Below are 12,386 nucleotides of genomic sequence, written 5' to 3' on the forward strand. Positions count from 1 at the left end.
TCCCAACGAAAAAAGAAGAAGAGGAAAGGAAGAAAGACGATAGAAAAAATTGCAGCGGATGGGAGAAGAAAGACGGAAGGGCAAACCTATAATATTTAAAAATTTGCTAACTTTATGGGCTTTTGTTACACGAGTCATAAATATTTTAGTAGTTTGTTATATTTATGAAAATTTTTCATATTTAATTTAGCAATTAATTAATTCTAATTAATAGTTTTGTTTAATTTGATTTAATTAAATTAAAACTATAGGTAATATGAGAGATAATCATTTAAATATAATTTAAATAAAATATTAATTAAATATGATTTAATTAATTATTTGATTTAGTTTAAATCATTAATTATTTTAATTTTATTTTATTTATTTATTTTAAATTAAATTAATTAAAATAGGAAACGTGGGTGGTTATCCCACGTAACCTAAAAATCTCTCAACTCCTCTTCTTCTTCAAAATCTCTCAACTCCTCTTCTTCATCATGAAGAAGTGGAAGATAGGAGTACGACTAAAGTATTCAGTTTTTCTGTAGAAGTTTATTTTTTTGTTATTTCAATGTATTATTTTTCAAATCTCTTCCATATTCAAATTGCAAAAACCATTAGTATAAGAAGAATACAAATAATGTAGTTTTATTACTTCATTTATAAATATTTTAAAAAATTATTTAATGATCAAAATTAAAATTACAGTACAATATGAAATCAAATTATTAACTCAAAAGAATCTATGGAACTTTTAATGAACAAAGAGAGCGAGTAGAAAAAGAGTGGTAGCAGTTCGAATTTCTTTCCCAAAAAGATAATTACCATGTGTTTTATAATTTATGTTAAAAACAATAGAATGTAGCATAAAGTTCATTAAGAATGTGACTTTAACAAATCGACGAAGAGAGGAGTAGTCCATCTGTTATTGCACTTCGATCTTCAAATACACAACACATTCAGATTCAGTAAACTGGTATGGAAAAGGCAAAACAGCACTAGCAGTAACTAAAAATTGCAAAACAAAAAGAGATTAGTATATGGCTGAGTCGCAGAGCACACTCTCTTTAAGACGTTTCGCGGCTCTGCTCTGGATTGTGCAAACAGATTGTCACTCCGTCGTCTCCAGGATAAAACGACCTCACCCTTCACTTGATTTTGCATGAAAACCAACTTGTAATCAATAAATCACTCAAAGTTGACAGACACACAATTGCTCAGAATAGCAGAAGAGAAGAATTAACTTTTTTGTTGTGTTTCTTAAATGAAAGAGGAACGAGATATTTATAGGTATAGAAGGGTATGACTTAATGGTCACAAAATGGTAAATAAATTATTATGGAAAAAATCGTGGGATTAATGACGGTAAACAGTAAACGTTTTTAGATAATTAATTCGTAAACGTTAATCAGAATTAAATTCTTAATGGTAAACTGTTAGTCTTAAAAAAACGTTTTAGAAAATTAAAAGAAATTTTAGTGAAAGTATATATATATTATTTTATCTCTCCTTTCCTCACCATGCCCGAACGAAACTCAAAACTGCAAAACCGAAAGAGATTAGAATATGGTTGAGTCGCGGAACACAATCTTTTTAAAAAGTTTTGCAACTCTGCTCTGGATTGTGCAAACAGATTAACACCCCGTCGTCTCCAGGATAAAACAGCCTCACCCTTCAGTTGATTTTGCACAAAAACCAACTGATAATCAATAAATCACTCAAAGTTGACAGCCACACAATTGCTCAAAATAGCAGAAGAGAAGAATTAACATTTTGTTGCGTTTCTTAAATGAAAAGGGAACGAGATATTTATAGGTATAGAAGGGGATAACTTAATGGTCACAAAACGGTAAAGAAATTATTATGGAAAAAATCGTGGGATTAATGACGGTAAACGGTAAACGTTTTTAGACAATTAATTCGTAAACGTTAATTAGAATTAAATTCTTAACGGCAAAATGTTAGTCTTAAAAAAACGTTTTAGAAAATTAAAAGAAATTTTAGTGAAAGTATATATATATTATTTTATCTCTCCTCTCCTCACCATGCCCGAACGGAACTAAAAACTGCAAAACAAAAAGATATTAGTATATGGTTGAGTCGTGGAACACACTCTCTTTAAGACGTTTGCGGCTCTACTCTGGATTGTACAAACAGATTGTCACCCCGTCGCCCCTAGGATAAAACAACATCACCTTTTAGTTGATTTTGCACGAAAACCAACTGGTAGTCAATAAATCACTCAAAGTTGACAGACACACAATTGCTCAGAATAGCAGAAGAGAAGAATTAACTTTTTGTTGCGTTTCTTAAATAAAAGAGGAACGAGATTTTTATAGGTATAGAAGGGGATGGCTTAACGGTCACAAAACGGTAAAGAAATTATTATGGAGAGAAAATCGTGGGATTCATGACGGTAAATGGTAAACGTTTTTAGACAATTAATTCGTAAACGTTAATCAAAAATAAATTATTTACGACGGTAAAATGTAGTCTTAAAAAAACGTTTTAGAAAATTTAAGGAAATTTTAGTAAAAGTATATATATATATATACACACACATATTATTTTATCTCTCCTCACCATGCCTTGACGGGCGTGGAGATATAAGCACATATCCTCATTATTTTATCTCTCCTCACCATGCCTTGACGGGCGTGGAGATATAAGCACATATCCTCATTTGTGTATATTCTCACTCTTTCTAAAACTTAGGTGCCCTTAGTAATCAAGGTCAACATTTCCAACTTGGGCCTTCAAGATAGTGTCTCTTTTGAGTATGATGTTCCATCTCAAAACCAATAACTAAATAGAGGAGTAGTTCATTTATTATATGGAGTGTGAGTTCCCTTAGTTTTTCCAATGTGAGATTCTCTCCATCTCCAACAATTAAGACTTTGATGATATAAAACTAAAAAATAATAGTTGACCAATTAAAATAATATATATCCATTAATATGTTTCTAGCATTACTAAAAAAACATTTAATTAAAGCATATATACACAAAAAATAATTTAAATATTGGAAATTTTTAAATTTTAGAAAAAAAATTTTAATAACAATGATCGTTAATATTATATTTTCAGGTTTACACTATATATTTGCAATTAAATAGGTTTATCAATTTTACAGTGCGTACCGATTTATAGTAAATGAAAATATAGTTTTTTTATTCTAATAGAAAAATAAAATAAAAAAATACCATGTACAGTAGAGTTATATTAAACAAGAAAGAGTATATTATTAGAAAATATTAGAGTATATTATTAGAAAATATTAATTTTTAATTGAAAGTTAAATAAAAAAAATATATTTTTGTTGATTAAAAATGAGTGATTTAACGCCAAAAGAGGTTTTTCTCCGTAAATTTAATATTTATTTCTTTTTAAAAAGTTACAATTTTGTGTTACCAAGTTAATTAAACCGTTACAAGGATATTAGTTAGATTTAAATTATATTCATATAGTTTCTATCAACAATTAAACAGAAACATATCATATTGCGTAAAAAAACATTAATATATTATAAGAATAATATAATGATGGGAAACTTACGTACATGTAGTAAAATACCAAATTATTTACAGTTCGTATAACAAAGCCGACAAAGTTAGCCATTTTTTAAATATTCCAGGTTTACCCTTCCATCTTTTTCTCTCCCTCGCGATGAAATCCTCTTCTTCCTTTTGCGATTTCTTTCGTATTCTTTTTCTTTTATCGTCTTTCTTCTTTTCTTTTTTTTTCGTTGCGATTTCTTTCCATCGTCTTTCTTATTTTTTAATCTTGCGATTTCTTAATGTCTTTTCTTCTTTTTTGATTCTTTTTTATCTCGTTTAATATTTTCTTTGTCTTTCTTCTTTTCTGATTCTTTGTTGTGTCGTTTAATCTTTCCATTGTCTATCTTCTTTTCTTTTTTTTTTTCGCTGTGATTTCTTTCCATTATATTTCTTCTTTTTCTCTCTTTTTTTACGTCGTTTGAATTTGGATAACCAAATCTAAACGATCGTGTAAAAAAAAACAAATCTAAAAAATCGTGTATAAAAAATCTTGAAAAAAATCATTGAGACTGGAGTAGCCAAATGTAAACGATCGTGTATCAAAAGAATTAAAAAAATCATTTAGTTAAATCTAAACAATCGTATAGACAAATCTAAACGATCATGTACATAAATCTAAACGATCATGTAGACAAATATAAACGATCGTATAAAATAAACGATCGTGTAGCAAAAGAATTTTAAAAAATCGTTTAGCCAAATTTAAACGATCGTGTAGATAAATCTAAACGATCGTAGAAAAAAATAAACTTTCGTGCAGTAAAAGAATTTTAAAAAATCGTTTAGCCAAATCTTAACGATCGTGTAACCAAATTTAAACGTAACCAAATTAAACAATAGTGTAACAAAATTAAACGATAGAATTGAAAAAATAAATTATAGTCATATCTAAACGATCGTGTACCAAACAATAGCCAAATCTAAATGATCACAAATATATTATGCGTGCGTTGTTGATGACATAGTTGACGAGCCATTTTTTGTATTTTACATGGTGGGTTTTTGGGCTTTTTCTATTTTCAGAATTGTTCTATACAGTATAAATATTTTACCGCTCTTTTATATTTTTAAAAAGATCCCTATAATGAATTCAGATAAATTTTAAAATAAATATTAATAATATTTTGTACAAACTAATAAAAATAAATTTCTATTTTGAATTTTATAAATTAAAATATATGCACAAAATGCACGTGGAAAAAAAATTAGCATACATGAATATTGGTTATATGATTATACTTTTAACTCATGTCATGCCATAGATGTCTTATTTCTATTTGGATAATTAGATTAGAGATGACATTTTCCAATTAACTTTCAATTTCATCCATATTTAAATGAGTAGGAATAGGATAATTAGTATTAAAGAGCCATTAGCTATTATAAACATTTAATTTATAATTTTGATTAATACTCAAGTAATATTTGACCAAAAAAATTAAAAAAAAATACACAATTATATCTTCATTTTACATGCCAAATAATAATAGTAATTACAAATATTTCTATACAAAATAACAAACTTCTAAAAAATATAATGATAAATATAATAGTTAGATTCAAAATATTAATATATATAACAATAAATATAAAAAATTACAACTACATGTAGTAATTAGATTCTCTTATGATCAATTAATGATATACTTTCATTACTGATAAATCATAAGAAACATCAATGATAAAAATCTACTATTTGCAATCTTTTTAAAATATTACTCTATTCTTTATTATTATTTCTAAAATTACTACTAATTATAATTTAAGATTAAAAAAGAGGGTTGTTGAATAAGAAATTTTGGAACCAATCACAAATTGTCACGTCATTTACTAAAATAATTGTATTTGGGATTAACTAAAAATTGACATGTGTTCCAAATTAAATTTAAAGACAAATTGGACAATTCTAATGATGTCACGTGTCTTTATTATGACAATTGGATCAAATTAATTATTTTGGTTCAATTAAATATTATTTACTTGGACTAAAATTCAATTGAGCCAAAAAATAAGCTTAATTTAGCCCAAAATAAAATATGACCCAAATCATGTGATTGAGCCAATGGGTATGGTCCATGAACCAGACCAGGCTCAAGTCCATAAAAACCCACCAAGGAACTCTATATATAGAGGAGTTCTCTTCATTTGTGAAGAGGAGAATTTTGAACTTAAGAAGCTCTAAAGGAAAATTTTTGACTTTAAAAGGTTAGAGAGAATTCTCCCAGGAGATAGAAAACTCCTCAAGATTGAAGCTTCTTTGAAATACAAGTTTTCTTCCAAGACTCCAACTTTAAAAACATACTCAAAGATTGAAGCTCCTTTGAAGATACAAGCTTTCTTCCAAGACTCCAACTTTAAGAACACAAACTCCAACTTCGAGAACATCACGTGCTTCGCTTCCTTAAATCAAGTGTAAGCATCCAGCCGAGAGAGAATCAGAGAATCAAATTCTAAAGATTGACACATCACATCAAATCAACATAAATACAACATCAACACAAGTTCAACTCTACGAATCAAATTTCTCTGGAAATCTAGTTTGAACAAGGGTTGACTAGAAGAATGATAAAATTAGAGATTTATTTTGTATAAGTGGCAAATTTATTTTTAAATTGATAAAATAGCAAAACATAAGAATTTTAAATAAAAATTAGGGGGACAATGCCTTATATACCCCTACCTAAGTGACAAATGTGATTATTAAATACATTTGTTTACTAATCCCCAAATACCCTATAATTAAATAAAATTTTGCACTCACAATTGAATAATCTACTTTCTCCTCAAAACAGAAAAGAACTCATCACATCACATTCTCAAAACTCTGCAAGTTATCAGATCTCATTCAATTTGTGCAGGCCACCATTTCAGATCTTCTATTATTTGGAATTTGGAAACAAAGAATCTTCAAGCATTTCCTTCCTTACTTTGAAAACCCTAACTTCATCCACTTCAAATTGAAAAACTCAAACTTCATCTGCATCTCATCCTTCACATCGTCCATTTTGCATCTCCTTTGCATTAGAAGAGAACCCATCGTTCGTTTTGCATCTCCTTTGTCCATCCAGCACATCATCTGTTTCACATCATCCTTCACATCTCCTTCGTCCGGCACATCTCCAATCTTCTTCAACTTTGTCCGTTTCACTTCAATCTTATTTGCAACTTCAATCGTCCGTTCCACTTCAATCTCCAATCTTCAAATTCGTCTGACACATCTCCAATCTTCAATCGTCCATTTGCATCTTCAATCTTCAGGCTTCGCATCATAGCACCTCCTTCGTCTAGCACATCGTCTATTACAGTCTATAAGGGAGCATGTTTACTGAGTAGTCAACTATATTTTTAAATTGACAAAATTATTTAAAATGTGTGGAAATAATTAAAAATAATGTTAAAATATAAAATATGTATTATTTATTATTCATGTCTATCTTTTGATGAATAATCTGAAGAATAAAAAAAATACTAAATAGTTAAATTTATGTTTGGAGTTAAATAACAATATATATATATATATATATATATATATATATATATATATATATTCGTTAGAGGGTCCTTCGGATGTTATCAAAAAAAATATATATATATATATATATATATATATATATGTTTTTTCATAAATAATTTGAAAAATAAAAGATGCTAAAATTAAGGGATTATCCATTATTTTTTGCATAATTTTAGGAATTTAAATTAAGAATCTAAAATTAATGTATGCTTTTTCATAAATAATTTGAAAAATAAAAAAATGCTAAAATTAAGGGACTATCTATTATTTTTGACATAATTTTAGGAATTTAAAGTAACAATCTAAAATTAAGGCGTAAAATTTTGATTTAAAAATAGTGTTACAAATTTGAATTAAAACTAACTGTTAAAATAGGGTGGAAAGTAATGTTAGAATATCAAATATGTATTATGTATTGTTTATGTATATTTTTTCATAAATAATTTGAAAAATAAAAAATGCGTGAATTTATCTTTGAAGTTATTTTAAAAAATTTGAATTTAAATTGACGATTTTAGGAGATGATGTAGATTGAAATTATTATTAAAAATTTGTAAAATTTATTATTTAATATATTTTTTTATAAATAATATAAAATATACAAATTCGTTAATTCCTTGATTTTGTATCCAACTAAACTCATATCTTTAGGGATTGTTAGTTCAATGTTACGTAATAACAGAATATTTTTTGATTTAGTTAAGATTTATCATGAGTAAATGTGTTTACAAATACATAGTATTCGTGATATGTGATATTTGTATGTGGAGCGATTGTGCTTCGTGGAAAGGTAAATTCGGACAAAAAAATTAAAAAAATTTATTTGGTAGATAATTTTACCATAAATCAAACTGATTTTAGAATTTCCTAGTTTTCATTTTTCTATCAAGAATTGCTATTTACACAGTTTCCTCTAAAAAAAGATGGGGCGACAAGAAGAATAGCAAAATCTAAGGTTTACTTTGGATAAATGGCAAATTTATTTTTAAATTGTCAAAATAGCAAAACAGTTAATTTCCACATAATAAATGGGATAATTATGCCTTAAATGCCCCTACCTACTTTACAATATAGACTCCTAAATACAATAGTAAGAAAAACCACAAATACCCTGTAATTAATACATATGCACTCCCTTCAATTTTCTAATTTTTCCTTTCAAAAAATAAACCATCTTCTGTAAAGCTTTCCGGCTTATTTGTTCTTCCGTTTTTTAAAAGCTTTCCGACGCATTTCCACCGTCGCATTTCCACCGTAGCTTTCTCTTCCGTTTTTCCACCGTCGCTTTCTCTTCCGTCGCTTTTCCACCATCGATTTCTCTTCCGTCGCTTTTCCACCGTTTGCACGCCCTTCCTTTTTTAATCGGTTTGCACCACCCAAAGTATCGGTGAGTTGTTTCGTTTCACGCTTCTGTTCCTTCTTCAACCTTTGGATTTTTCCTCTATTTTCTGCATGTATCGGTAAAAAATACCGAGTTCTCAAAAATTTCTTCAAATTTTTTCCGGTTCTAACATTCTTCAATTTTTTAAATGGCTTTCCACCTGCATTTGTTTTCCACCCGCACCGTCGCTTTCCACTTTCTTCTTTTAGTACAAATTTTCGTTTCCCTTAATTCCGGTTGATTGTCTTCCGGTGAATCTTCTATTTTTGTTTCCCTTAATTCCGGTTGGTTGGCAAAATTAAAGATAGATCATATTTTATTTGACATGATTTTAGGGAGGGTCGGGATTTGATTCTAAACTTAAGTATTTCCATTATATTTGCCATAATTAAATCACATTTTATTTGGCATGATTTTAGGGAGGGTTGAGATTTTATTCTAAACTTAAGTATTTTCATTATATTTGCCATAATTTTAGGGAATGGTTGGAATTTGAATTTGAATTTTACTTGAGATTTGAAATTTGAATCTTTTAAATGATTTTTCGTTACTTTTTTAATATTTTTGTTAATAGTTAATTAATGCATCATCTTTGAAAGAATATAATAATTTTTTGATTTAGTTAATAATTATCATAGGTGGGTGTTCACAAATACACTGTAATCGAATATGTGATATTTTATTTGATTTTTCTATCTCCTTAAATATACTGTATTTGAATCTGGACAGTTCTCATCCGTTGAGTTTTATTTGATCATTATCGGGGAGTTTCGATATAAGTAACATAATCCAAGACACATCCTTATCATCAACAATCGGAATGAGTTTCGAATTGTTGCAATCTTTCCAGTAAATGATCAACCTAGAGACAGAAACTTCTGAATTTGGAAAAAGTCTACGTTGGATACAATTTGCAAATTCTTGAAACGAGGATGAAACTGGAACATATACATCAAGGAGGCGATAGTCAATATACCGGCAGGACTCAATCCATCTACCATCGAATACGGTCTTCACTCGTTGTAAAGCCATGGAAAAAATTCAAAAGGAACACATTTATCAAATAAAGTATTCACTGCTAGATTGTATATAGGAGGGATGAATATTAAATTAAATTATTGTTTCATATATTATACGGATACCTATTTCATTTGTAGGGATCACGTCTTAATTTGATGTAATGGTCGGATATTACGAAAATATGGTAGACAAGGACAAAGAAATAAAATGTATATAGCATAATCTTATGAATATAATGTTGGGAAGACAATATTAGTTATTTTTCTAAAGTAGTTTAGAATATAAAAATGTTAAAATTTCAAAAATAATATGCTTTGCTCAGTTTTTCGTTGAAATTTATGTTTTAATGACCATGAACGTTCCAGTGAAATTTCAAAAAGATTGTCTTTCGGTGAATCTTGTGTTTTGGTTTCGATTAATTCCGGTTTGTTCGCAACATTAAAGATAGATCACAATTTTAGGGATATTCTCAATTTTAGGGATAATTCCGGTTTGTGTTTTGGAATGATTTTAGGGATAGTTGGGATTTGAATCTAAACTATGTATTCCCATTATATTTGCCATAATTTTAGGGAATGGTTGGAATTTAAATTTGAATTTTAGAGACTTGAATTTTGAATGTTTTAAATGCTTTTTCGTTAGGTTTTTTTAATGTTCTTGTATATGGTTAATTATTGCATGTTTATCATTATTTTAGGAAGGAAGAATTCATTGCATTAAAATTTTAGAACATATTCATTGCGTTAATAGCTATTGAAGGAAAAAATCGGTAGCTAAAGTTTGAATATATAATTATTGAAGGAAAAAATGGGAATAATTAGGGGATATTAAAATCAATTGAATATGATTAGGGATCTTTGAAATAATATAATAATTATTTGATTTGGTTAATAATTATCATAAGTGGGTGTGTTTACAGATACACTGTAATCGGCTATGTGATGTTTTGTTTGATTTCCCGGGTTCCTTAAATATACTGTATTTGATTATGAACAGTTCTCATCCGTTGAGAGGTATTTTCGGTCGAAAAAAGTTGAAAATTATTCCAGACAGTTAGTTTTGTCATAAATTAAAAAAAAATAGTTTGCTATTTTGAGAATTTTCATTCTTATGTTTGTCATTTTCATGGATTTCCCAAAAAAGATTCAATGCTAAATTTTAGAAACAGCCCAACATGGTTTTTAACTTTCAAAGCCCACAAAAGTGGAGCAAAGAAGAATTATAAAGTTAGCTTTTTCTTAATAATAATATTTTAAAAAAATTATTTATTTATTCCCTTGAAAGAAAAATAGGAACTAATTGGTTGGTACTTCAAATATATATATACTTTTATTTTCAAGTGGTTGGGTTGTTGGCATCCTTTCTTCCTAATATAGGATTTTGATAGCTCAATTTATATGTTTGGTCTCAATGTATAATACAAAATCACTATTATTTAATTAAGTTTTAAATAGGAAAAAAAAAAAGTCTTTGGCTTTTTGTTGAAAAAGTATAATCAATTTTTTTTTTTTTAGGAATTATTAGTGAGAGTGTAAATGAAGAGTTATTATATAAAATGACAAATTCTATACAGCAACATCTTTTTGTGTGCAATAGCTGAATAATGCTCAATGCTTAATTGATCATTCAAAAAGATTAAGGATGTATTTGGGAGTAATTTTGATAGGATCAAAATCACTTTAGTTTGAAGGAACGTTATATGTTACATACAATATTTTAATTTCTTCACTAAATATAATAATAATAAAAAGAACTCACATGTAACATTTTCTCAATTTTTATTAACGTATGAAACTCAATCTATGAAAGGACAGCTCAAGAATTAAAGTTATAAAGCTTTCTAATAATTTTGAACATGTTATATAGTGATTTTAACTATTTAAAAATTATTTCGAAACATACACTTCATTTATTTACCTAATTTATATTAAAAAAATTAATAACTTTTATGTATAAATACAAAATAAGAAATTACACGATATAAATACACAATTCCGAATACTCACACTATCTTTTCAAAATAAAAAAAGAAGTTTCCAAATGAAACTCTGATACATAACAACTTTCTCCCACTGAATTTCCATACATGAAATCCTCAAAAAACATAAAGTTCAGCCAATTCCTCCAAATTAGAATCAAAAGTAATATTTGGATCAGAATTTTCCAACATCCACAAAAGATGATCAAATAAAACAACTTCACATCTCACTAAAATACAATCTTCATCATCACCATCATCATGTTCTTCATGTTCATCATCATGATCATCAACTAATTTCTTAGACTTTGATTTATCAATAAGAGCATTTAACAAAGGATGGCTCAAATATTTTGAATTTATTGCATATTTCTTTCTTGTACTTCCAACATATAAAACTACATTATTATTGCCACTCACCTTTTGATCAAATTGTTGCTCAAAATCTTCTTCTTGTTTTTCACAAACCCAAAGATCTTCTCTTGTGGATTTTGATCTCAAGCTGCTGTATGATGAAGATCTTCCCAGTTGCCTTGAAAGGCTTTTGCATTTTCGCAATAGAGAATTTATTTTTTTCATTATTTATTTTAAAAATTTTCTTTTCTTGATTTGATTTGAGAGAGATTTATATAGGAGACTTCAAGGCGAATCTGAAATTGAGGGGAAGAAAAAGAGAGAAAGAAAAGAGGGGGGTTGGATTTTTGGTGGAAAGTCCCTATTTTTTGGTGATATATATAAATACATCATTTCCACTTTTTGGCCAACTAGATTATCACCCACTTGTTTTAAGTGATAAAAAAAAATAATAATAATAAAGGATATTGTATATGTGTGTGTAAAGGTTAATTATATATTTTCATTAATTATATATTTTCATTCTTTTTTCTTAAATTTGAAAAATTAAATATAAAAATATAGTATATGAATTATGAATTATTGAGTCAAGGATTTGTG

General features: G+C 27.7%; 1 protein-coding gene across 1 annotated transcript; it reads right to left on the reverse strand.

Annotated features, from left to right (window-relative positions):
- Positions 1 to 11,446: 11,446 nt before the first annotated feature.
- LOC103487659 (auxin-responsive protein SAUR78) lies at positions 11,447 to 12,117 on the reverse strand. The gene has a single exon (XM_008446069.3). It carries the CDS (start codon positions 12,009 to 12,011, stop codon positions 11,550 to 11,552), a length of 462 nt encoding a protein of 153 aa, XP_008444291.2. The 5' UTR covers positions 12,012 to 12,117; the 3' UTR covers positions 11,447 to 11,549.
- Positions 12,118 to 12,386: the final 269 nt, after the last annotated feature.

The sequence above is a fragment of the Cucumis melo genome, chromosome 7, assembly GCF_025177605.1.
Source record: "Cucumis melo cultivar AY chromosome 7, USDA_Cmelo_AY_1.0, whole genome shotgun sequence".
In the NCBI taxonomy this organism is placed as follows: domain Eukaryota; kingdom Viridiplantae; phylum Streptophyta; class Magnoliopsida; order Cucurbitales; family Cucurbitaceae; genus Cucumis; species Cucumis melo.